Raw genomic sequence first — 27,877 nt, 5'->3', positions numbered from 1 at the left:
CTAATCTCCTGGAGGAGATGATGGAACCCAGGGAAACGTCAAATTCTTGAGAGACTTGTGAGGCAACACAGGTCCAGTATGGGTCTGAGGACTCCTTTTGCTTTCAGGATTAAGTAGTACTAGGAGTAGAACACTTTCCCTTTCGTGTCCTCCTCTACTGCCCCCAGCCACATAAGGAGTTGCTCGTGAGAAGGATCCCTGAAGAGGGACAGGGAAAAGGGGCTGTGGGAGGGAGTGGTGGCCGAAAATTGCAGGGTTTAGCCCTGAGATACTATGTACAGTATCCAGAGGTCCGAGGTGACCCACGACCAGGCCGAACGGTAGGGGTGAAGGTGGTTGAGGAAAAGGAACAGTGGATCTGGGGAATTGGCTGGGTCGTCGCTCTTGAGCGCCATCAAAATGAGCACTTCTGCCCTCCGGACAATTCGCTAGGCCAGGCTGCGCAAGTGAGCGGGAGGCAGAATGGAGGCGATGACTAAACCCAGTGTCTCTGTCCCTTCTTCTAGCAGACCCTGGATGAGACTGCCACAGCCATGGCAGTGGAGGCGGCCAGAACCGTGCCGAATGGAGCTCGGTGCCGGGGGTGCACGTCGCACCGATGCCGAGACAGCTCAGAGGCCGGATGGAGGGCGGACTCCATCAGAAAAGCCTGAAGTCGAATGTCCCGCTCTTGCTGCATGCTGGGCCGAAAGTTTCTGCAGATACGGCACTTCTCTTATGTGCGCCTCCCCCCAAAGCTGGGAGTCACTAATAGGCATAGGCCTGTTCAAGCTCTGTGTAGGGCTTGAACCCCAGAGACCGGAGCATGCCCACCAGGGGCAAAGTCCCCTCTGGGACTCTAACTACTAACAACTAGACACTTAACAGGTACTTAACACTAACTACTGAAGAATTAATTCTATACAAGGCCTTAAGGAATGAAGTCCAAAGGAGAAAAAAAACTGATAGCCCTTGCTAAGCAAGGAAAAGCGCACCAACTAACCACCATGGGCAGTAAGAAGGAACTGAGAGGGGATAGGGCCAATGGTGCCTGATATACCAGCGCCTGGGCGCAACACTCAAGGGGACGCCACAGCTGGCCCTATGGTTACTGCTAAGGCGAAAATCTCCGACGACCGCGCACGTGGGTGCGCACACACCTAGAATGGAAACGACATGAGCAAGCACTCCAAGAACAAGCAAGTGGTTTTTATATACCTTTCAACTTCTCTCAATATGTCACAATGCATCAAAAAGGGAACAAGCCAATTTTTAAAAATTCCTGTACAAGTTAAAACTAACTTACGATTTTCTAGCTTTTTAAAAAGCTTTCCCTCTCACTCTCCTCCACAAAGGAGTCCTACACAATTCTTGTAATTTTTTTCTACCATCTTCTAATGTTCGTTTGATAATACCAGCCTTCTTGGCAAGGCTTCAACAACCAAGTCAATGCTATCTACTTTCAACCTTAACGCCATCTTAGAAGTTTTATGTATGGAGAGTTAAGCTATTTTTTGAAGGACAGGAGGGATTAAGATCTCTCTGGGAGATAAGAGATCAGAAGCAGAAGTAAAGAATGGTATCACTAAAACTGACTGGTTTTAGACCTCTCAAAAGATAATATTTTGATGTTTCGTATATTACCATCTATTCCCCAAAACATTACTTATTTTACATTAATTTATTTCTATTTTATTAGAAAATCATAAAACACAGAAACTGTCATACCAAACAGACCAGCAGTCCTGTCTCTTAACATTGACTAGTAAAGACAATGACCTTGCTTTAGAGAGCTTATTCTAATTACCATAAATACATGAATTAAAAATACAGGAAGAACTCATTATCTGGCAAGAGGAAAAGAGGAAGGGAAGAGTACCTAAATATGGCTATGATTTTTCTATTGCTCAAGAAACTACATGAAAAAGTAAGATTTCAAGAAGGAGTCTGCACAGTGTAAGGGGCATAGGGCAAAATACAAGGCATAGTGGAATAGTGTGGGAAGAAGTGCCAATATCTTATGTGGACAGATAAGAAATGACTTTGAAGAACAAGAGCTGGCAGCGCACAGACTTAAGTAAGAGTAATGGGGGAGACGAGATGTTGACAGCAAAAAACCTGGGACCACCATTCGATCACTTCACTTTCCCACCAGAGGCTACCGCAGCCTTGAACATTTGATATATAGTACAGAAAATATACAGCTTTTGTTAAATTGCTCATTATATTCCTATAATACAAAAAGATTTCATTTAATACTCATACTAATTAAACTGAAAAAATTATTATACTGGTTTATCTTCCAATTACTACGAATGTTGATCTGTACTAGGAGAAACACGAGGAATGTAATCATAGAAGAACACCTTTAAGCAGAACTTGTCTATGACTTCATGATTTTCAAAAGGTACATCTGAATAAAAAACCAAAAAGTCTTTTGAACATGAATATTTTGACTATCAACATGAAATAATAATTTAGTAAAATATCAATCTGAAAACAGAAATGTCATACTCCTGCATTTTCTGTATTTTTAATTTCATTTCATTTTGATTGAACACTAACATGCTACTCTGTAGTAGTTTAAGACACTGAACCTGCAAAGGAAATCAATTTCAACTAGATTTCGATTTCACAAAGATACAAGGAAGGGTCTGTGCACTGGACCTCTCTAAAGGATCATGGCCCACGGCAGCAGCCAATTCCAACAAACTGATCACTTATCCAAGTTAATGTGAAAGAGATAAACAGGTATGAAAACTTTAATGAAGAACTTTGTCAAAAAGATGGCAATTCAGGAAAGAAAAACTTTGTTTAGAGAACAGCAGTGGAGATTGTAAAATAGGTACAAAATGGAAAACAAGGAGCTATTTCAGTAGGAGTTCTGAATCAATAAGCCCCTGAACAATGTTCAAGATTAAGTGAAAAACTTGCTAATTAACTCAAGTCTAGATTTGTATGGACCTAAACCTATATATTCATCTAAATGAACTAAATAAAAAATAAAAATGCATCTTAAATATTTGTACTTTGAGATTAAGCAACAAAAATATTTATAGATTTAAAATGCACAGTTCTATTAAATGGAATTTTATTTTAAAGAAGGCATTTCTCTTCATCTTCAGGGTTTTATTTTAACTACTCAATCAGTTGTTAATGTGGTTAGAGTAATATAGCTAATATTTCTGAACTGTGAGACTGATTGCAAGTAAAAGATGTTATCCCCAGTCAATTTACTTAATTCCATAAAGATACTCAAAATAAAGTGTGAGACTGTCTCACTCAAATAGATTTTTAAAAAAAAACCCTGTAAAACAGTTCTGAAACCCAAAATATCTGGGGTGAAATTCTGGCCTCACTGAAGTCACAAAGAGTTCTGCCATTGCCTCGAATGGAGCAAAGATGTTAATCCTTGCATCTAAGCAGAAAGTCACAACTGAATTTTACAATAATTAGGATTTCAGACAAACTTTGTTTTTCAACTGTTACATAAAATATAACTGGTAAAATTATCACATAAATGTAAGAACTAAACACTGCAGTTTGTATTTCTTGATTTTTTAAATAATCTATACAATAAACTTTTGTAAATGTAATTTAAATGTTTGGATTAATTTTGTAAGTGGGTCTATAGATAATCTGTACATTCTGTATCTGGGATATAGAATATATAGCAATGCTATATTGTGTACATATTATACATTATGCACTTCTATTAACAATTGGTGAGAGTAAACATGTAGCGAAAGAAGCCCCATAGACTTTCAGTGCAGATTAATCCATTGTCCGAATTCAAATCATCAATCTAGTATCACAGTATTTATGTAAAATACATTAATCTTTCTTATTACAAAAGAACAAATCAGATGTCAGTGTTGTTTCCAAGTAGGTCTGTAAAAGCATTTTTACAGGAAAAAAATCATTTAAAAATTGCACCAAGTGTTACTTGTAATTTCCTCCCCCTATATTTTCTGGCTACGGTGGTGTGACAGTTCCGTTTGTTTCTCCTTGATGAAAACCCGCCCCATTGGTTCACTCCACTTCCCTGCAAGCCAACCGCCCTCCCCCCTTCAATTCAACAGTAAATAGAAACTTTTTAAAATTATACTTTCACAGCATGAGTTTTTTATGCAGATCCAATTTTGTTTCAGTGGAGTCAGAACTAACATCATGCATACGTTTCAAACATAAAAATCTATATATCAACATGACAAATGGCAGAGGATATAAAAAAACCAAGAATTTTAAAGACTAACATAAGGAAAGTACATATTACTAGTTTCTTACTTTATCCTTCTCCCACCTCCCCATACATTTGTTCTATTCAAAGTATCTACTACAAATATAACTGAGAAAAACACTATCAAGAAAAATAATTAACTTACACAACTTCATTTCACAGGACAGAATAAGTTCCTCATAAAATTTCTGAAAAAACTAGTCCAGGTGACATATAGCCATGGTAATCTTACAGTTGGATCCTTTAGCTCAAATATTTGACACCTACAATTTTCTTATGCATGGCTTTACTTTTTAAAAATCTTCACTTAAAAATAGGAATTTTCTAAAGAAAAGCCAACAATGCCTTATGATTTTAACACTCCAGATACAACATTCTGTATAGCTATCACTCACACATTCTAAACTTATAGTCATATCACTTTTGCTTCATAGAAAGGAAAGGCGTTAGATGGAAAATTAATACAAAGTAAAAAGGCATGAGATAAATATAAAATAAAAAGTCAGAGAGAGTATAATGATGGCTGCTGATGGGGCGGGATTCATGTTTATGTCCTATAAAGAAATGTAATGTAGATTCACCAGTGGTCTTTTCAGAGGAAGTGAGTTGTTTGTCTCCCCTAGTGGATGCAAGGGAAAGATAATAGGAAGCAAGCATAACAAAAAAAACCTTTTTTTGAGAGAGAGAAAGAGAGAGGTCTGTACTACAGCAATAAAAATTTGAGAAGCCATCTCAAAGGACTGTCAGCAACAAACCAATAACTTTCCTAAATCATAACTGCACTTGGTTCAACTGTGAGGAAAAAATGCTGAAGTGTTGAAATAATTTAAATGATTAAAGAATTATTTAAAGTAAATGTATATTAAAATGTCTGTTGTATTATCTGTATTATCTTCCAATATTTCTGCCCACCAATATGTAAGTTTTGTAATATTTACCTGTATCCAAGCGCTTTACAGGGGACTCATCATCAACCTCAGAATCTCCACATGCACTTCTTGATCTTTTCCTTGGCTGCAGAAGAGTCTCCAACCTTGGAAGGACTACAGACAAAAAGGTTTTGGTCCCTAGCTGTGGAGAAGTTGGCTGGGTTTCAGTGTTCTTTGCAGACTTTGGGGGGCTTATACTTTTTGATTTGCAGAAGAGAATGGATGTACGTCTGTTTACATCAGTTGATGACTCAGCTACAGCAGAAACAGTCGACTCATTGAGATTACTGTCAAGTAAGTGTTCTGGAGTGTGTCCATTTATTTCTTTCTGAATGGAAGTGCTATATAATTCATTATCAAATTTTACTCTTTTGTAAAGCTTACTCTGCTCTGGATTGAGTTCTACTGGTTTGAGGGTTGGTGGTTCTGAATTAGTCTCCAAGTTTGAAGGAAGAGGTAATGCATCTGATGGTTCAAGTTTAGGGGGAGATTTATCTCCTGAAAAAATTATAAATAGAGTGTGATTTTTGAAAACTGGTAGTTATAAAATCTATTATAACACTCACTATAAATGTTCAGCTCATCAAATAATTGTTGTTTGGAAACAAACCATAACATTTTAAATACATAAACGTTTGGCTAGCAACAACCTATCCTAGTTAGTAGTGCCTAGTTTTATACTGGGATTCTAACAAAATAGGTGTTTACATTTAGTGTTAAAAATTTAAACCTGGGCAGGTATTTTTACCTTACATGCAATGGTATTTAAAATCTTAGGTACAAGAACTTTTTACAGAAAAGTAGAGTAGCAGATGATTTGTATCTGGTAATGCAAGTATTTCACCATTAACATTAAAGTCTGAATAAAATACATTTTCCTAATTTAAATATTCATCTTACCTGTTTACGTTAATTTAAATAAGAAAAGCATTTTTAAAGCAAATAAAGCCATTTTTAAGAATTGCATTTATAGCTTAACCTATCAAAATTAACCGTAATAGCGGGCTATAAACTATTACCAAATTCACAAATTGGAAAGTTCTGCAAAGCTGCTTTACAGTTATGGGTACCAGTTTTAAATTTTAAAACGTATAGTTACTGACAAATGCTTGGCAAAGACATCTTTGCAGCCATTACAGGAGAAATCAGAAAAACCACCCCTCTACCAATTTTTCTTTCCCCCTATCCAACCCAAATGTCAATTCTGACTTCTGTTTTGTTTTTCTTTTCTTTCAATTTCATGGTGTAGAATGGCAAGACACACATTGTGGATGTTTAGATAAAACTAGCACTAGAAAATACTCTAACACAAATGACAGAAGAAAAAATTCTGCTCTACAGAATTCAATAAAACAAGCAAAAATTACCCAACCCACAGTTTGCAACAGATAAGTGTACAAATTATTCATCTTTCCTCTATACTCCTTTTAAAAAAAAAAGCCCATGTTGAGACGTCTATCTGCTTTCTCTACAGATATATTGCTACACTAACAAAATGAAAAGGCTATATCTTTACAAGTGAGCATTTATGTAATCAAATGTAACTTGTTGCACCACAAAAATAATCGTTGGTGTAGACCACAAAAAGGATCAAAACATATTTAACTAATCTCATGCAGATTTAAGTTTACATACGTATACTGCACATAAACCAGCCAGAAAGTCTGGAATTCTATTGACTTAAATGATAATTCATTAGTTTGTCATTGTTTATCTATAGCAGTATGGTAAGTGCTTTCTATACACTCAAAAAGGACCACCTTTCCTCTGACTAGTTCACAATCTATGCATTAGTAATGAAACACCTAAAATGTTAAAATCTCAGCCCTGGTCTACACTACGAGTTTAGGTCGAATTTAGCAGCATTAGATCAATTTAACCCTGCACCTGTCCACACGACGAAGCCATTTTTGTTGACTTAAAGAGCTCTTAAAATCAATTTCTGTACTCCGCAACGAGGGGATTAGCACTGAAATCGCCATTGCCGGGTCGAATCTGGGGTAGTGTGGACTCAATTCGACAGTATTGGCCTCCGGGAGCTATCCCAGAGTGCTCCATTGTGACCGCTCTGGACAGCACTCTCAACTCAGATGCACTAGCCGGGTACACAGGAAAAGCCCCAGGAACTTTTGAATTTCATTTCCTGTTTGGCCACCGTGGCGAGCTCATCAGCACAGGTGACCACGAAGTCCCAGAATCGCAAAAGAGCTCCAGCATGGACCAAACGGGAGGTACTGGATCTGATCGCTGTATGGGGAGATGAATCCGTGCTCTCAGAACTCCGTTCCAAAAGACAAAATGCCAAAATATTTGCAAAAATCTCCAAGGGCATGATCGACAGAGGCTACAACAGGGACCCGCAGCAGAAAATTAAGGAGCTCAGGCAAGCCTACCAAAAAAACAAAGAGGCAAATGGTCGCTCTGGGTCAGAGCCCCAGACATACCGCTTCTATGATGAGCTGCATGCTCAATTCGGGGGCGGGGCGCGGCCTACCACTACCACACCCCTGTCTGTGGACACCTGAAGGGGGGAGTCTCATGCAACAGGGATGAGGATTTGGGGGACGAGGAAGATGAGGAGGAGGAGGATAGTGCACAGGAGGCAAGCAGAGAAACCGTTCTTCCCGACAGCCAGGAACTGTTTATCACCCTGGAACCAATACCCTCCCAACCCTCCCAAGGGGGGCTCCTGGACCATGAAGCCAGAGAAGGCACCTCTGGTGAGTGTACCTTTGTAAATATAATACATGGTTTAAAAGCAAGCGTGTTTAATGATTAATTTGCCCTGAAGACTTGGGATGCACTCGCGGCCAGTACAGCTACTGGAAAAGTCTGTTAATGTGTCTGGGGATGGGGCGGAAATCCTCCGGGGACATCTCCATGAAGGTCTCCTTAAAGTACTCCCAAAGCCTTTGCAAAAGGTTTCTGGGGAGGGCAGCCTTATTCCATCCTCCATGGTAGGACACTTTACCATGGCAGGCCAGTAGCACGTAGTCTGGAATCACTGCATAAGAAAGCATGGCAGCGTATGTTCCCGGTGTTCGCTGGCATTCAAGCGACATCCGTTCTTTATATCTCTGTGTTATCCTCAGGAGAGTGATCATCCCACAGAATTGGGGGGGAGGAAAGGGGGTTAGTTGGATTTGTGCTGCACTTTAACCCAAAAACCACAGCCCCTCCTTTTAAATGGCCAACTCAACGGGTGCTTGGTATGGGAAAGGAGGGCACTGAGATTTGAAACCATTCCCAAGTTATGAAGGTTGAAGAAGCCGAAAGACTGTGGCTTACCATGGCTGCCTGCAAGCCGAATTCTGTTGCCTGGCCCTGCGTGTGTGATCTCTCACATCAAACCAGCAGGCCCTCAATATAAGAGGCAAAATCAGACCTTGCACATGTGCTATGTAATGTTAACAGCTTGCTTCATTGTGAAAGAGTCTACCCATTCTTCTCTAAAATGTGTCTTTTTAAATACTCCTCTCCCTTTTTTCCCTCCTGCATCTGCAAATGTTTCAACACGCCCCCCCATCATCTCCGTCCCAGAGGCTAGTGCAGATAAGAAGGTGGGAAAAAAAGCACTCATGGTGAAATGTTCTCAGCTCATGCAATCCTCCCACACTGAAATAGCTCAGCAGAATGCGTGGAGGCAGACAATGTCAGAGTTCAGGAAAGCAGACAGAAAAGACGAGCGTGATGAGAGGTGGAGGCAGCGCGATGAGAGGTGGAGGCAGCGCGATGAGAGGAGGCAAGATGCAATGCTGAGGCTACTGGGGGATCAAACTGACATGCTCTGGTGTCTGGTGGAGCTGCAGTAAAAGTAGCAGGAGCACGGACCCCTGCTGCAGCCTGTGTAACCGCTCACCCTCCTCCCGAATTTCCATAGCCTCCTCACTCAGACCCCCCAAGAACACGGGGGAGGTGGGGAAGGACTGTGCTCCAGGCACCCAACCACACCATCCCAGAGGACTGCCCAAGCAACAGAAGGCTGGCATTCAAGTTTTGAAGTGCAGTGTGGCCTTGTCCTTCCCTCCTCCCGTCATCCACCACCCCACCTGGTGCTTTCCTCTTCCCCCACCCCTCCCAGGCTACCTTGGCAGTTATCCCCCTATGTGTGTGATGAATTAATAAATAATGCATGATTTTGAAACAACAATGACTTTATTGCCTCTGCAAGCAGTGATCGAAGGGGGGAGGGCGGTTGGCTTACAGGCAAGTAGAGTGAACCAAGGGGGCGGGTTTTCATCAAGGAGAACAAACAGAACTCTCCTACCATAGCCTGGCCAGTCATGAAACTGGTTTTCAAAGCTTCTCTGATGCACAGGGCGCCCTGCTGTACTAGTCTAATCGCCCTGGTGTCTGGCTGCGCATAATCAGCAGCCAGACGATTTGCCTCAACCTTCCACCCCACCATAAATGTTTCCCCCTTACTCTCTCAGAGATTGTGGAGCACACAACAAGCAGCAATAACAATGAGAATATTGGTTTCACTGAGGTCTAACCGAGTCAGTAAACTGCACCAGCGTGCTTTTAATCGTCCAAATGCACATTCTACCACCATTCTGCACTTGCTCAGCCAATAGTTGAACAGCTCCTGACTACTGTCCAGGGTGCCTGCGTATGGTTTCATGAGCCATGGCATTAAGGGGTAGGCTGGGTCCCCAAGGAGAACTGTAGGCATTTCAACATCCCCAACGGTTATTTTCTGGTCTGGAAAGTGAATCCCTTGCTGCAGCTGTTCATACATACCAGAGTTCCTGAAGATGCAAGTGTCATGTACCTTTCCCGGCCATCCCACGTTGATGTTGGTGAAACGTCCCTTGTGATCCACCAGTGCTTGCAGCACTACTGAAAAGTACCCCTTGTGGTTTATGTACTAGCTGCCAAGGTGGTCCGGTCCCAAGATAGGGATATGCGATCCGTCTATCGCCCCACCACAGTTAGGGAATCCCATCGTAGCAAAGCCATCCACTATGACCTGCACATTTCAGAGTCACTACCCTTGATAGCAGCAGCTCAGTGACTGCATTGGCTACTTGCATCACAGCAGCCCCCACAGTAGATTTGCCCACTCCAAACTGATTCCCAACTGACCAGTAGCTGTATGGCATTGCAAGCTTCCAGAGGACTATCGCCACTCACTTGTGAACTGTGAGGGCTGTTCTCATCTTGGTATTCTTGTGCTTCACGACAGGGGAAAGCAAGTCACAAAGTTCCATGAAAGTGCCCTTACGCATGTGAAAAATTTACAGCCACTGGGAATCACCCCAGACCTAAAGTGCTTCCACCAGTCTGTGCTTTTTTCCCGGGCCCAGAATCGGCGTTCCATAGCATGAGCCTGCCCCGTTGCCACCAGGATGTCCAAACTGCCGGGACCTGTGCTTTGAGAGACGTCTGTGTCCATGTCCTCATCACTCTCATCACCACGCTGCCGTCGCCTCTTCACCTGCTTTTGCAGGTTCTGGTTCTGCACATACTGCAGGATAATGTGCGAGGTGTTTACAATGCTCATAATTGCTGCGGTGATCTGAGCGGGCTCCATGCTTGCCGTGGTATGGCGTCTGCAGGAGAGCAGAGTTGCAGCGGAAGCGGTGGCTGATGATGGATGCCACGAGAATAGATATTTATAGAGAACGACAAGAGGACCTGCAAGGTGGATTCATGGGAGCAGGAGAGTGGAGATGCAGCAGAAGCAGTGGAGGATTACTGTTAGCACCACACACATTTCCCAAGGAAGAACATGTACCGGGGAGCCCACGACAGACAACATGGAGAAATTCGCTATTGAGACAATAGCAGCAGAGCAGAGTTGCAGCAGAAGCAGTGGAGGACGACAGTTAGCAGTCCTAGTGCACCGTCTGCTGCCAGCAGCACCCAGGACACAACAGCGGTGGAGTGAGTGAGTTGAGCTGAGCCGGCTGCACACTTGCTGTGGTAATGGCGTCTGCGTGGAAAAACGGCGCAGAAAGATTGTCTGCCGTTGCTTTCATGGGGGGCGGGGGAGGGGGGCAACTGACAACATGTACCCAAAACCACCCGTGACAATGTTTTTGCCCCTTCAGGAACTGGGAGCTTAACCCAGAATTCCAATGGGCAGAGGAGAATGCGGGAACTGTGGGATAGCTCCATAAGTCGATGCTAGCCATGGTAGTGAGGATGCACTCCACTGACTTAATCCGCTTAGAGTGGACATGCGCAATCTACTGTATAAAATAGATTTCTAAAAATCGACTTCTTGAATATCGATCTAATTTCGTAGTGTAGTCATACCCTCAGTTGCATTCAAATCATAACAAGGTGGAATCTGGTGCTTCTCTTGTGAACTTACTCAGGACAAAAAGGAAAGGAGTACTTGTGGCACCTTAGAGATCTGATGAAGTGAGCTGTAGCTCACGAAAGCTTATGCTCAAATAAATTGGTTAGTCTTTAAGGTGCCACAAGTACTCCTTTTCTTTTTGCGAATACAGACTAACACGGCTGTTACTCTGAAACCTGTCATTACTCAGGACAGGATCCCAAAATAAGAATTCTGTTCAAATGGTATCTTTAAAAATAAGATGTAAACTTTCTTATTAAGCACCGATTTGATAAGAACGTTTTATATTGTTCCTCTTTATAAAATCCAAATAATTTGCAAGAAAAATGTGATATATGAGAGACAGACACAATATCGAACTACCAATGGACGCAACTAGCAAAAGGGAAGATTTAACCACATATTACAAAGCTGTAATTTTACTGAGGTACTCTGCAAATATTATAACTCTCAAGAATAGAGATCTTTTTTGTGTGGTCAGAAATCCAAAATGGAATTATAAACATACCAGATAATCCATAGCACTTTGAGAGACTAACAATGTAAAAATTCCTCTTCCCTGGTCAATACCTGCTGTGTTTTTTACTTATTTATTTATTTTTAAAAACAACTATCAGGATCTATTTGCCTGCATCTCTCATATCTGTTTTGCAATATGTTTCTAATTCTTTTCTAACTCATTTCTATTCCAGAGTTTAAATTTAAGCTATTTAAAATCCATAAAGGTATATGAATTTTTAACTGTACTTTTGACCTACTACATCACTTCTGAATAGTTATGTTAACACGTTTTTTAAAAATACATTTATTTCAGGTATATGTAATAAGTATATGTCTAACCACTATGCACTTTATTTATAAACGCATCTTTTGACTATTTTAAGATTCAAATGTATCTAAATCAATCTGATTTTTTTTTTTTTTTTTACTGTTTTAATTATCTGTCAGTAAGAAAGTTCAGAAACAAATGTTTTCAGTTTTAACAAGATTAGGGAGATAATTTAAGGAATCAGATTTGCTTAAAATTATTAAAATAGCTATTCTAAGAGTACTCAGAAATCACAGAATTAGACGAGAAGGCCAACTGCAGTTGTAGTTACATTTTTCTAACACTGTGCCTCCATATTGCAACAGTTTATATCTTTTGAAAAACATTTTTATCAAGCTAAGAGACTCAAACATGCAATTCCAAAGATGGCTAAGTGATGGAACAGTTAAGGATATTTGATTTTTTTTTTTTTAAATACCAGCTTTCAAACGACTTGCAAGCCTCAAGTGTACAATAGCTAGTCTATGTAAACACATGATCTCTAAGGTGCCACAAGTACTCCTTTTCTTTTTGCGAATACAGACTAATATGGCTGCTACTCTGAAACATGATCTTATTCTGGCTACCATAATCTCCCCCGTCCCCTCCCCCATTTTCTAATCCCACAAAACCAAACACCCTTGCCCTGTCCCCTGCACCACCCCTTCCTCTGAGGACCCCCTCAGCTCACTCCATCCCCCCACCCTCACTCACTTTCACCGGGCTGCGGCAGGGGGTTGGGGTGCGGGAAGGGGTGAGGGCTTCAGCTTGGGGTGCAGGATGGGGTTTAAGGCTGTGGAAGGCTGTTCGGGTGCAGGACGGGGGTGAGGGCTTTGGGAGGAAGTTAAGGTGTGGGAGAGGTTCCAACCTGGGGCAGGGGATTGGGGTGCGAGCTCTGGATGGGCAGCACTTACCTCAGGTGGCTCCCGGACGCGGCTGGCATGTCCAATTCCTAGGTGGAAAGATCAGTGGGTTCTGCGTGCTGCCTGTGCCAATGGTAGCTGTGGAGGCGGTGCTCGGGGTGGGGGCAGCACGTAGAACCCCTGTAGCCACCCCTGCGCCTAGGAGCCAGAGATGCCGGCCGCTTCCAGGAGCTGCGCAGAACTAGGGCAGGAAGCCTGCCTGAGCCCCGCTGACTAGACTTTCAGCGGCCCAGTCAACAGTACTGACTGGAACCACCAGGGTCCCTTTTCAACTGGGCGTTCCAGTCAACCCTACTCTACCCCCAACCCTTCTTTCCTATTGTTTATTATATTCATATTCTGCAACCTTCTACTTCATTTCTGGCAAATTCCATCATCAATAAATTAAACAAAAAACAGCCTACAGTGCAGGGGTCAGAAGGAAGAACTACAAAAGGATGTGTTTAGTGGCCAAAATTTTCAGTATTGAGTGCCTGAAGTTAAGTGGCTGCACATGGATTAAAGACCCTAAGTATGAATAACACAACTTTCAAAAATACGGAGCCCCATAACTTTCAGTATAAAGTAGTACTTTTTAAAAAGTTTAATTTTGCTACCTCTTGTTGTATTTTCTTTAAAAAAAAAATCTCTCTCTCGCAGGAGCAAGGGGAAAGTAACCAGAGAATAGATTTTATGCATACTAAAGGTAACAGTATAGTTCATTTGCAGTGTATTAAACCTGTCCTGAAATCAGATCATAATAGAATATTACTTTCTACTGTGGTAATTTACATGACAAATGTAGGATATCTAATTGAAAGTGTTCAAAATAGTACTGATGTAAACACCAATTAAAATCTTACCTTCTTCTTCACCTTCTTGTTCTAATGCTGCACTTTCCTCTTCAAAACTTCCAATACCTGATTCTATCTGGGGAGGCTGGCTGTGTTGTTGACTTAGTTTGTTGCGAATAATGCTGATTTCTTTCTTTAACAGCTTTGCTCGTTTGCTCCTTGACCCACTGGATTTCATTGCACAGGTGAGATCAAGTTTTTCTAACAACTCTCTCAGCTGTTCTTCCAAGGACATATGCACTCTGTTAGCTGGATTCAGTAACCTATCCACTGAAGTCAAAACATGTGTAATTTAAGATATCTGTTAATAAGAATTTTTTTTACAAAAACTACTTGGAGAATAAATATTTGCTAAGTTTCATGTTTTGGAATTAAAAATATAAAAATAAAATCGGACTTTGGCCACAAGTTGAAGCAAGTTTTATAGTCTCACTATCACTAGTGAAAAGGTGCTAGTGTAAATTCCTGCTATGCCATTTGCTACAACTCTTGTTAGTTAGCATTTTTTGCTTCAGACATCCAGAACTGGAATAGCAGGGACTCTATAGGTCAGGACTGAGGTATACTAATAGAAAGGATGTATAATGACGCCTGACCCATAGTTCTACCAAATACTATTAATTCCTCCCCACTATAGTTATTTCTTCTCTTTTCATAGACTTACGTTTACTATTTTCTCAGTGCACAAGTCAAAATAAGACTTTTTGGGATTGCTCGTATTACAAGTGCAACTGATTATTATAACCGATTATTGAGTTTGTTTGCATCCTGCTTCATGTAACACCACTAAACAAAAATACTTCTGATTCAGCAAGCTACTTAAGCGTTTACATACGTTTAAGCATGTAAACAGTCCCACTGAACTACTCAAGTATGCCCATACATAAGTAACTTGTATATTTCAATGGAAGGACTCATGCACTGAAGTTAAGCACATGCTTAAGAACCTTGTTAAATCTGGGCCTAAATGTTCTGGAATCAGAATTCAATTGAAAAGTTTTTTCTTGATTATGGATGGGACAGAACTGAGAATACAGTTTAATCTTTCAAAGGTATGATGTATTCACAGTGCTACAAAATAGTAAAAAAAAATCTTTTTGTCGGTAAACTAAACAGGTATGACTTGAACATGTGTAAGAACCACATAGTCTGACTGCAGTAAAAAAGTGCCAGTTTTAAAAATTATTTTAAAAATTAAACTTTAAAAATGCAGCTAATGCTTTGATTATATTTCTTGAAAATTGATCGCTACAGTAATTTAGAAAGTTTCTTACCATCTTCCCAGGAGAAAGGCTGGGGTGATTCTAGTTTAGGCTGTTCAGGTAAATGCATTCCAGTTTCATTATTATAACCGATCCCCTCAGCATCTCGCCTAGCTTGTCTCAGAACAACACCTCCTTGATCTCTTAATCGCACTGCAGCTCTATAGAATATTGTATCCTTCGCATTGTATTTCATACAGTTATCTATAATAAGATTAAAATCTTCTTCAAACTGATTAAGGTTTCTATAGCCTTGGGAATCTAACCGTTTTCTCATAGTAGATAAATCCATGGGATGTTTTATATGATCCAAATAATCTGGAACCTACGAATAAATATTAAAACAGAAGATGTTTAAACTTGCAGCTGATATAACAATAAAATAATTGTACTGTGATGAACTAATCTAGATTTTTAAAATTTTAAGTATATTTTGTGAAATAAAGAAAGCAGAGAATCCAGTTTCTAATCTGAAGCCCTGACCCAGTAAAGTTTTATACACATGCTTAACTTTTCCCATTATGAGATTACACAAAGTAAAGATTAGCATGGGCATAAATCTCTGTAGGATCATGGCCTTAGTACTCTTACTGCCACATGTTTATTTATATATTGGTAGCCTGTTCAGATCAGTTAGTGGACTTCTAAAAGTGGAGCATGAACCTTCTGACTGACAATGAAACTTAAGTAACGCTATTAATGTATATCAAACAGTGTATTTTTGTGATTGTGGAGGGATTAAATAGTAGTATTTTTTTGCATGCAAGTTTCGCATATGAACTTGGTTTTCCTTTGGGAAATGTTGACCTTCCATCTCCAGAATAATTTAAGATGTAGTTTCTAGGATTATTTGAAAAACAGAAATAAAAATGAAGACACCTTTCCAACGTCCTTCATCAAGTAACATGACCACGACATGTTTACATCTATGTTTAAACAAATTAAATTTTAGACTGCAAAATGAGTTTCAAATGTCTTCCTATAATATAGGTCTATGTCTAAATACTACAGAATTATTTAATATTTTAAAAACAGGAAAACCAAGTCATAAATTCTCACTGAACTATTTTCATGTTCCCAGTCTACTTCTACTGGGGTTTAATTTGAACTTATTTTCAAATCTGCATATTGTAAAATAAATTTACTTCAAATATTTCCAATCCTGCAGTATAACTGAATAAAAAAAAATTAAATTCAGCTATCATGCTATGAACTATGATGAAAAGATTAATTGGAAAGGCACCTCCTTAAGGTTTACTGGCTGAGTAAATATTCGAGCAGAATCCTTTTCCTGCAGCTGGTCCAGAACTGATCGCAACAGTACAGTGAATGGAGTCAACTGGAGCTCCATGGCGACCTGCTCAACCTTGATCTGAATAATGAAATATAAAAAACACCAAATAGTAAGTTATTTTCAACTAGAAGAAGTGCCTACAAATTACTTTTCTTCTCTCTCTCAAAAGCGTCTAATTCAAGTGAATTTGCAGCTTCACTTCCAAGGAGGGATTTTATCAGTTATCTGAATGCGCTTTCAATCTGAGAATGATTATAATGCTAGTGCAGATTAAATTTAGTAATTTTTCAAAAATTATTTAACAGTTCTAAAGAAAACAGGCTACAAAAAAAGCGGCTTTATAGAACAAGACCAAATATACAAAAAAATAAGAAAAAGAGGACATCATAGAGATTAACAAATTTATTTGAGCATAAGCTTTCGTGAGCTACAGCTCACTTCATCGGAGAAACCAAGAAAAATACATTTTTTTTAAAACAGTGCAAAACTCAAACATGGTGCCACATGCAAGCTATGCCAAATGAGTTTATAGCACTGATATCCAAAAGTAAAAATATTACAATTCTACACCTAAGGTCTGTTCTACTTAAACTTCCAGAAAAAATAAAAGCTGTTTATAAAGATCAAAATCACTAATTACTTCAAAGGTTTGATCCTCCTATAGGGATAATCATATATTGTTTTAATAACTGTAAAGAAAGTTTTAAATAATCCTCTATAAAAAGTGGTTTCAGAATATTTTAAGAACATACTTCTAGTATTCAACATTAAAAGCAACAATTTCCTGAATAATCTTGATTTCAATATCAGTGATACTTTCGATATGAAAGATATCCTTTTAGACATCAATTGACTGATAAGGGGATGTATAGGACTTTGTTATCTTTTAATATATTAAGGCATTAAACTTCAGTATGTAGTCAAGACTATTGCCAATGGACTATATTAACTCATAATAAAAGTGCAATTACATTCTGAAAAGTAATTTTGGAAAAATGTCATCCTGGGGTTTCATATTTAATATGTGAGTGATTCCAGAGCTCATGTGCCCCATTTACAACTAAATTGTGGTTTTTGTAAGTGCCAGCACTGCAAACTCAATTTTGGCTCTGAGAGTCATGCTGTGTTCTTTCCTTCTCACCTACCACCACCAGTATGAAGATTCTGCAGGCCAAATTATGCATTCCTTTACACTAGGGCAAAGCCACTGACTTCATTATGTTTATACAAGTGTAAACGACTGGCCCTTACTCCCACTGTGCTTCTTTGCCCTCTGTGTTGTCTCTACAGGATTAATAGGAATTAAAAATACCAATTATTTTTCACACAAAAGTGAATAAATGCAACACACACACTCTACTTCAGATCTGATGCGTAGAAAGGTGCTATTTTAATTTACTTAATAATGGACTGCCCAACATAATGGCCTAAATTCAGTCTAAATTCTTTATACTATGCGTGATTTTGTTATTGTTTAACATCAATGAGACAGACAGTAGAGTCTTTTTCCTTTAAAAAAGAAATCCATCAGCAATCTTCCTTTTTCCTTCAACAAAGTTTCACCAAATTGAAGTTATCCATTTACCTGTTCTCTTTTTAATTTTTCACGTTTACGTATAAGTTCAATCAACAAACGTGCTCTCTCCAGATCATGGCGCAGCCTTTGCCAGTACTTTAACTTCTCCTTTAGGGCTTGCATTTCTTCATCATCTTCTCTCTGTAAGAAAATAACCATAGTTTCTAAAGTTGGAACATAATAGGAAATGCCAATTATTTTTTACTTATTTCTAAAAACAGCAAACCATTCTCTATTTTTGGCAATTCAAATATTGCATTCAAAACAATTATGGTACAAACGTCCCGCTCCCTTACAAGCCAGTGTATTTCCTTACTACTTCTAAATTCCTTACCTGGGAGTAAGGTTTGACTGCTTTCGGTTTCACACTATTATTATTCTAAATAAATGTTTTTATGATAGTGCTCAAGGACCAACTAAATACAGGGCCACACTGTGCAAACGAAGAGTAGTAGACAGTCCTTGCCCTGAAGATATTATAATCTAAACAGAGAAGGTAGAAAGGAGGGCAAAGGAGGTAGAATACACAAGCAGAATGAACAATGTGCCAACAACAAATGTTTTAGTTCCATAATTGGGCGGGGTGGGGGCGGTTGTTGGTTAGGAGGGGATAAACTCAACAGAAAGAAAAGGGAAGGAAAGGTGGGGTGAGAAAGACTGGGCATAGGAGAAGAATGGGTTAGGTATGGTGTGAAGCTGAGCTGAAGAGTTTGAGGGGGAGGATTGAAGCAAAACAGCCAATCAGCATATGACAGAGAAAGTCCAGTCAAAACTGTAGAAAGTTATCCTAATGTCCAAAGGAACAAAGGTCCCTACTTCTGCTGCTTCTCCTCTACCAGCAGGAGTCTCTTGCTGGTTCCTCTCTGTAGTCCCCATCCTCCACCCCAAGGCCACATGGGAGGCAAAGGCGGCCCCACCTGAGTCCTAGTGTACTCAGTCTCCCCTGCATGTTTGTGGGTCCAAGGAAGTGCTGGAGGGGAGGATGGCCCCATCTGGTCCCATCTGGTTACTTTTAAGACAAAAATGAATTTACTTTAGAAAACAAATGGCAGCTGAGATACCAAAAAGTATATGAATCTGGGTCCAAAACTCCTGGACCAGCAGGATTTAGAAGCATTGCAAGAAGCAGTCCTGGTAAAAGAAGCAATTCTTGTCATCTCAACTGACCCCTTTTTGTAAGCTAAGGAGTAGTGGTGACTGGGCACCACGAATGCTGTGACTTTGAAGAATTGGAAACAAAAATCAACCCTCCCACACACTCTCCAGTAGTGGGTAGCAAGGGAGGGAAAACCTTAGACTTGGAAGAGGGATAAAGTTAGAAAGCTATTCTGACTATAGATTCAATGGATTAGAACCCTGAAAGTTTCAGCTGCAGGAGGCAAAAGAACAATTTCAACAGAAGATCAATTAACAAAATATATGATAAGGATATGTAGAAAATAATCAGTTCAAATAGATAATAAGATTAAACCAGATTAAAACAAATTGATAGGCTTTATGAACCCGTGAACATAGGTCTCCTAAGTATCTCTAGAAAGACTAATTGTGTAATATATGAAGTATTTAGCTATAATTGAACAAATATGAAGGAAAAATATTGATAACGCTGTATGGAAGAAACAAACAGTTACAAAAGAAGAGGAAGAGATTATTCAGGGTATTCAAAAAGGAAAAGCAAGTCACCTGGAAAGTCCTGAAGTTAGACCTTAATCAGGAAACAGAATGATCTACTTACAGAATACAGAGTATCAGATTTTACAAAGATATTTTGGAGCTAATTGAAAATTTTGTCAACTTGCCTGGAACTGTCTTCTATTAGATGATTAGCAGTGCCTAACAAAATGGGCTACAAACACAGTTGGACACTTTAGGTGCTTCCAGAATAGAAATAATAAAAAACAATAAAATCAGGGATTCATTAAATTTGAAATATATATCTATAAAAACAAGGGAAATGCTTGGGAGAACCGTGAAAATACAACACGGCTCAACACAAAAGCTGTCAAATGCACAAACTGAAATAATCTCTCATCTTTCAATTTTAGTAATATTAATATAGGTTCTTTGTAGCAAGGGTAGATGATTTTTTTCAGACTTTAGTGTCATTTTTAAGTTATGTCACTTGAAGACAAAAAGGAGGTGGCAAGAGCCAATGGGTCTGCGATTTTGTGATTTTTTTTAAAAAAAACAAACATCTCAGCACAATAATGTATTGTTTTACAGAAGTTATGGTAAAACAGGACAGCCATATAGTTTATTTATCAAAATGCTTACAATTACAATTTCAAGACATGTAAATCTCTCTGACTCCTCTGCTAAAGTTAAGAATTCTCATCTATCAGCTGTTTTTTCTCTCTCATCAGGCCAATCTGTAAACAATGGTTTGTTCCTCTTTCCAAATTGCAAAGAGGCACAGAACAGAATCAGACTCAAATATAAGCAAAAAGGAAAAATAGCACTAACTTCATAAAGTTTGAACGTGAGAATTTTGAGCCAACCTCTTTATTCCAATAGGAACTCTGATGGTCAAGTAGGAGACCCACTAACGAGAATTTTTATTTCTAAATTTTTAAAAAGAGCATTTCTCTACTAGCAGGGTCTGTACTAGCATTAGTTCTTAGTGTTCCCAAAAGGTCCATCATCTGAATCTCAAATAAATCTTGAGTGCTTGCAAAAGACTCAGAAATGGGTAACTGCCTTGTGTGTTGTAGAGGCTCCCTTCTCTTGATGAACAGAGAAACCTTATTTTTAATACAAAGTGGCCTCATGGCAGCTAGACAGGAAGACGCCTCAAAGAAGCATAGGCTTCTTCGGGCTTGTCTACACGGGCACGCTAAACCCCTAAATCGGCGCTGAGATAGATGCAATGGCATTGATTTAGCGGGTCTGATGAAGACATGGTAAGTTGATGGCAGAGCACCCTCCCGTCGATTTTATTAGTCCAGCTCTCCGAGAGGCGGAAGCTAAAGCAGCGGGAGATAGTGCAGTGTTGACACCACGTTCAGTTGACGTAAGCTGTGTCGCTGAGGAGGGCCATTTTTTTACACCCCTGAGCGACGTAACTTACATCAACTTAATGTAATCAATGTAGACTAGGTCTTAGATATGTATTTACTTACACCCTCGGAGAAGAGTAAGGCGATTTGAGATACCTTTCAGGTCTCATTTTAGTGTCTAACAAAAAAATTTTCTGATATGCGTAATTTTTTTGTTCTGTCAACATCCTTAAATATGGATCTCCAGAGTTCCTTTTTTCCAAAAATCTCTTTTCTGTGGCAAAAACAAAAAGATGTCCTGCCTGACATGAAAGGAAAGAGAAATTTAGGAAGAAAGGATGTGATTCTCCTTTGAATAATCTTATTCTGACTGAAAACCAATTATTCCATTCTCTGCAAAAATCTCTACTTCCCCAACCTGCTGGGTCAAAATAATTACCAATACTAAAAATCATTTTTAGAACAGGAAAAATTGATTAATATCCTCATGGTCTTGAAAAGTGTTAAAGGCCAAGGAGTATTTCTACTGTCCAGGAAGGGACAGTGGGCCTAACAGTAGATGACAGAGTTTGTTCTAAGGAAGTTCATCACTGGGATTTAAACCTTAATGAATCCCATGGACCTTTTACCTAGCTGTTTGGGATCATTATGAGCAATGTCACCATAACTGAAAGCCTCCTTCAGGGCTGAACTAACTGACAGCGGGGCCACACCAGCCCCCAGTGCAGCCCAGGTTGTTGAAGAAACACAGGTAGCTTAAGGCAACATTTGCCCTCACAGAGTTAAACCTTCTCTATTGTGCTTCCTGTGACATTTAACAGAATATGACCACTGAGTTCTACTCCCAGCTCAGTCAGGCATGACCTTGTGTAACTTCTTAGTTACACCCCACATCCGTAAAATGGAGGAAGTGATACTTGCTGGTGTTAAAACAAGGGTTATAAGGTTAAGTTCTATAATAAAGTTTCATAGATTGCAAGGCCAGAAGCGACTACTGTGATCATCTAGTCTGACCTCCTGTATAACACAAGCCATAGAACTACCCCAAAATAATTACTAGAGCGTATCTTTTAGAAAAAGATCCAATCTGAATTAAATTTCCTGTGATGGAGAATCTACCACGACACATGGGAAATTGTTCCAATGGCTAACTTTGCACACAGTTAAAAATCCATATCTTATTTCCAGTCTGAATTTGTCTAGCATCAACTTCTAGCCCTGAGATAATGTTATACCTTTCTCTGCTAGATTAAACGTGTATTCCTCACATAGCTACTTTCACACTATAGTCAAGTCACACCTTAACCTTCTCTTCTCAGCTATTCAGATTAAGGTCCTTTAGTCTATCACCATAAATCATGTTTTCTAATTCTTTAATCATTCTTGTGGCTCTTCTGTGTACACTCCACAATGTTTAAACATTGTGGAGTGTACACAGTTCACACCAGTCAGTAGAAGAGTTCAGGGTTTTCTCCTTGTATCCAGCACACCTTCTTCCAATGGTTAAAATAGATACATCTCCTTCAATCCAACAAGCTCTGATGAACACGTGCAAATGGTGATTTTCAGAGGCTTACAACATGGCCAAATGTGGTCAGATTTTTCACTGGGACAGCAAAAGAGAGAGCTCTCTCATGCTGGAACCATCCCTTTGTGAAGTTCCAACTGCAAACTTTGGAGGCACATAAATTCTTCAAAAAATAGTAGGAAAAAAATTTTTAAACTAGAAAAGCTACCCATTTTTTTCTTAACTTCATTCTCAGAAACGACAACCATTTTTTCTGAGTTCTGGTCCACACACAGAACTTAAATCAGCATAACTCAATTTCTCTGGGAGCCAGCATGTATTCACACACACATACACACTTATCTCTCATCAACAGATCATTGGACTTAAACAGATTTAATCAATCCAGTTCTAAAAAAAACTGGAAGGAAGCAGAGAATGTGCATGGAAGATTTAAGCTCTCACAACTGAAGTGTAGCAGGGCGAATACGAAATTGAAAACAGGAACTCATAATCAACGTCAGTGAAATACAAATGTAAGTGTCATTAACAGCACCGCCTATAATATAAACATTAAAATAAATTTACCAGTGCAATTACTGGTAAACAACTGCCAGACTGCACACTTGAATGTGCCTCAACTGAGCAACAGTCTTTGGCATCAGCAACCTCTCCTGTGCTTTTCTTTTCCAAACCGATGTAATTGCATTTGTTTCAACACCAAAAGTCTGCACAATCCAGTTCTCCTAGGAAGCAAAAATTTTAAATTTCTTAACTTTTCCAACTAAGTTCACAGCCATATCATGTTATGCATATTTTTGCATTGAACTGAATTAAATTATATCACTACTACTACTTTTGATTAGAAGTTTATAAATATTTTAAATTTTTGCTGATTTCCTGCTATTAATCTGGACTTTATATACTGTGCGCCACACTGTATTAAATTCTTCAGCAGGGTCCCCTGATTTCTACAACATGTTGACGTTTCTGTGGTATCTTCTAGTGAATTCAAAAAATAGAGTTTAAATGTATGGAGTGTAAAACTTTAAATTTAAAAAAGTAATTTATCACTGTAATTAACTGCCTCAAAAAGTCACTGCCACATCAAAATGTGATGACGCTTCATTGATCACAAAAGAGACGTAAGGAATCATGAAATCTTCTGCTGATTGTTGGACATCGAATTGTTCAATTAAAAATAAATGACAGAAGGGAGAAAAGGGTGGGTAGTAGAGCACTTCAGGTGACTCCCAAGCAGTAACCGCATAAGGAGGTGGAAGGTTTGCACCAGAGTCCAATTCAGAAGACAAAATTGCACCACCTACAGCAGCATCTGATTTTGCCACAGGTACCAAAACATAATGATTAAAATAAGTCTGAACAGACGACCACGTTGCCGCTCTACCGCTGTCTGCAACTGGTACATCCTTAAGTTAGGCCATAGATGTTAGTAGTGCTCTTCCAGAATGTGCTGTCACTCCTGAAGGGGGCTGAACATGAGTTCTGTCACAACAAATTTTAATATAATCAGAGATCCATTTTGATAACCTATGTTTTAAAATTACTGAATCTGTGTTTCTGTATAACAATGGACACAAATATTCTCGGAGATCTTTTTAATAGTTTGGTCGTATCTAGGTAGAAGGCTAATGCCCCTCCTGACATCTATTGGAATATGGTTTTCTGGCAGTTTTGGAAAAAAAAAACTGGGAGGTGAACGGTTTGATTAATATAAAATTCTGAGGACACCTTAGAAATTAAATTAAACTACTTTTTTAAATTAAAAAACTTGGATATGCCTGTAGTGACACTTTCTCTCTGGTGAATACCCTAAACGAGGTCTGCCATTAAGGTCCCCCAGTTCTCCCACCCTTGGGACAGAAGTGATTGCTATCAGGAAGACTGTCTTCATTGATAAATCTAATAAGGAACACATAGCTAGTGGCTTAAAAGGGTGTTTCATGATATAATTAAGAACTAGGTTCAAGTCCTTGCTTGGAATAGGATCTGTGATTTATGGGGAGATATTCAATAAATCTCTTAGGAATTTTGCAATAGTTAGGTGAGCTAAGAGTGAAAAAAAAAACCTATAGGTGTGTGAAAAGTTGTTACTGCTAAGTGAACCCTAATGGAATTCAAAGAAAGTCCTGATGCTTTCAGTTCCAGTAGGTAATCCAATACCCTGTGAAGAGGAGAGCAAGTCGGCTAACTGTGAATACTGTTACACCAAAGATAATATTTTCTTTCCTGGAGATAAGTATTTCTTATAGATTCTTTTCTACTATTTAATAAAACATGTTGTACCTCTGACAAACAGGATCTCTCTATTGCAGAGAACCTTTGAGGACCCATGCTTGGAGCCTCAGAATCTGCAGGCTGGGGTGAAATGCTCAGCCAGCATCCTGAGTCAGTAGGTGAGGACTGATCAGAAGCCTCCTTGAAGGGTGAGAGATTAGTCTGATCATATATAGATACCAGACCGGTCTTGGCCATACTGGTGCAATCAGTGTCACTCTGGATTGATCTTGGTTTCTTACTGAGAACCTTTAACAGTAACAATGTAGGTAGATGCACACAGAAAAGTCCTTTAGTCCATGAGATGAGGAACGAGTCCACTGTAAATTGGGGCCTCCTCCCTCCAGAGCAATACCTGATGCATTTTGTGCCGGCTGCCATGGCAAACAGATCAACCCCCAGGCTAAGAACACCTTGTGGAAGAATCTGGAGTTCAGTTCCCATTCATAATTTAGAGGAAAATGTCTGCTGAAGTCATCTGCTATGGTGTTCTGAATATCTAAGAGGTAAGAAGCTGAGATGACTATGTGGCTGGCTATACACCAATTTCAGGGTTTTATCGCTTTGGCACAGAGATGGTGATGGTTGATATGCATGCCACATTGTCGATCATTTATCTTTACTGACTTTGACTTGATTAGTGCTAAAGAAGTGTAGACAAGCATTTTTGAGGGCTCTCAATTCCAGAGACTGATGTGGAGAAACTGCTCTTGTAATGACCATTGTCCCTGTACATTGTGAGGTCTCAGATGTGCCCCCATCCCAAAAGTGAAGCATCTAATGTAGGGGGAATCCACAAGAATGGAACACCTGTGCAGTTCTGTTCCAGGCCTTCCACCAGTTGAGTGCTTGTAGAACCCATTGCGGAACAGAGAGTAATCTGCCAAGACTGTGTACTTGGTTTGCGAACCATTCAGTCGTCCCTGTAGACCTTGGAGGTGTAATCTGGCATGCTGCACTAAAAAGACGCATATTGGACATGCCCTAGCAGTTGAAGACAATCTCTTAGTGTTGCTTGAGGACTTCCCTGAATCTTTCAGATGAAATTCGCTAAGGCAAGAAATGTGCTGGACAGTAGATATGCTTTGCCTGTCACTGCATCCAGGGATATGCCTATGAAATCTGGATGCTGTACTGGAGTCAAAATGGACTTTTCGAGGTTGATTTGAAGAGGAACAGGGGGGGAGAATGGGTAGGAGATTTGAAATGGATAGTGTAACCAGATGTTATTTCCAAAACCCATTTGTACGATGATATATGCTCCCATGCATCCTGAAAATGGGAGAGGCAACATTCAAAAGGAGGATAAGATGTTGCAGCTGTAAGACCTTGTTGGTTGGATGGTTGAGATTCTCGACCAAGTCATCAAAACGGTCATGTGCGGGACACGGATGGCTGAGAAGATGTATCTGTAACTGAAGGAGGGTTTTTTTGTTTGTTTGTTTTTTTGAGTATCTTTGTTTCTTCACCAGGGGATTCAGAAGGATATCTAGCACAAAGAGCATGTCCTGTATCAGAGACCTACCAAATCTCCTCTTATTGAGAAGAGTGTAAATCCCTAGGGATTGAAATATGGCTCTCAAGTCCTTTAAAGTGTGGAGAGATGTATCTGTCAAGTTCACAAGGTTGTGACTGCCAAAGGGGATATCTTTGACAGTACTCTAAACCTATCTTGGAAAGCCCAACAGATGTAGCCAAGATGCTCTTCTCATGACTACTGCAGTGGAAATAGACCATGCTGCAGTATCTGTTGCATCCAAGGAGGCCTGGAGCGATCTCTTAGTCAGGAGCTGACCTTCCTGTAGAATGGACTTAAACTGGTCCTGATGTTCTTCCAGCAGCTGCTCAATAAAAGAACTGAATTTATCACCATTTAAATATAGTCATATTTGGCCACGAGTGCCTGATGTTTTGCTATCCTGCACTGAAGTGTGGCTGAAGCATATGATTTGACCAAAAAGATTGAGTCTCCTGTGGTCCTTTGAGTTATATTGTCTGCCTCATTCATTAATGGTGTGCATGACAATGGAATTTTGAGTTGGGCGAGAAAATAGAAACTCCGATTTCCTAGCTGGAACATAATACTTTGTAACTACTCTCTGGCAGGAAGGCAGTGCGATAGCAGAGATTTACCAAACCATCTTAATGGGCTCCACAAGCGCTTCACTGACTGTAAAGGCAATCTTGAAAGACTTTCAAGTGTGTAAAATATCTAGAAATTTATGGTGGGACTCCTAAACCTCCTCTAAGGGAATCTGCAGCATGTCAGCAATCTACTTCATCAGTTTAAGAAAATGCCTGAACTCATCTGTCAGAAGATGGTGGAGTTATAGAGTTTCATCAGGAGAGGAGGAAGAAATATTAGTAAGAGGTGCAACCTCCTTATTGGCCCTTGCTTCTTGCTCCTCACAGGTCTGTTCCTCTGGGATAGGTGGTGCAAAGGGGCTCTTCTCTGTTCTCTCTGGTGTTGCGAGGACCTTGATGTAAACTGTTGGTGACACAATGCCCACGGACCCCAACAACAGCACTCCGGGGCCCAAAAGGTATAGGTGGAGGTAGCCATCTGTGTTCCTGCCATGTGGGTGTCATCTGAGGTCTGTCCTCGTACACTAGTATAGAAAGGAAAGTGATCTGTTCTAGAATAGGCAGGGGAACCTGTACCAAAATTTGAGAGTGTGATGAGTCCTTTCCCGCATATTCTAAGGGGGGGGGGCAGTTGTTTGGCTTGAAGAAGAGATGAGGGGGAACGTGGTGCCCTAGGTCATAAAGGAGTCATTGACCAAGAGAGTCCTGATATTGACAAACACCAAGCACTCGATAACAGAGGGGGGGACTGGCTCAGAAGACATTATTAGAACCTTAGGGTACCTAAATCTTTGCATTACTGATGGTATCAAAGACTGGACCAAGTGGGAACCTGTG

General features: G+C 39.8%; 1 protein-coding gene across 6 annotated transcripts in view; it reads right to left on the bottom strand.

The window, feature by feature from the left end:
- Positions 1-27,877, bottom strand: part of BRD1 (bromodomain containing 1) — a 107,213-nt gene that overhangs the window by 43,402 nt on the left and 35,934 nt on the right. For 4 of the 6 annotated variants that reach the window (XM_084616700.1, XM_084616696.1, XM_084616697.1 and 1 more), the window contains 5 exons: positions 18,164-18,295; positions 16,528-16,656; positions 15,297-15,609; positions 14,032-14,292; positions 5,158-5,646 (listed from right to left, as the gene is read on the bottom strand). In XM_084616700.1, coding sequence (XP_084472826.1) covers positions 5,158-5,646; positions 14,032-14,292; positions 15,297-15,609; positions 16,528-16,656; positions 18,164-18,295 — 1,324 coding nt within the window. The remainder of the gene's footprint in view (positions 1-5,157; positions 5,647-14,031; positions 14,293-15,296; positions 15,610-16,527; positions 16,657-18,163; positions 18,296-27,877) is intronic. The other 2 variants (XM_084616698.1, XM_084616699.1) reach the window with 2 other exon arrangements.

The sequence above is a fragment of the Lepidochelys olivacea genome (assembly GCF_965140295.1).
Source record: "Lepidochelys olivacea isolate rLepOli2 genome assembly, chromosome: 1".
NCBI classification, from domain to species: Eukaryota; Metazoa; Chordata; order Testudines; family Cheloniidae; genus Lepidochelys; species Lepidochelys olivacea.
The sequence above is the reverse complement of the archived record's forward strand: the minus strand, read 5'-3'. Positions and strand labels throughout refer to the sequence as shown.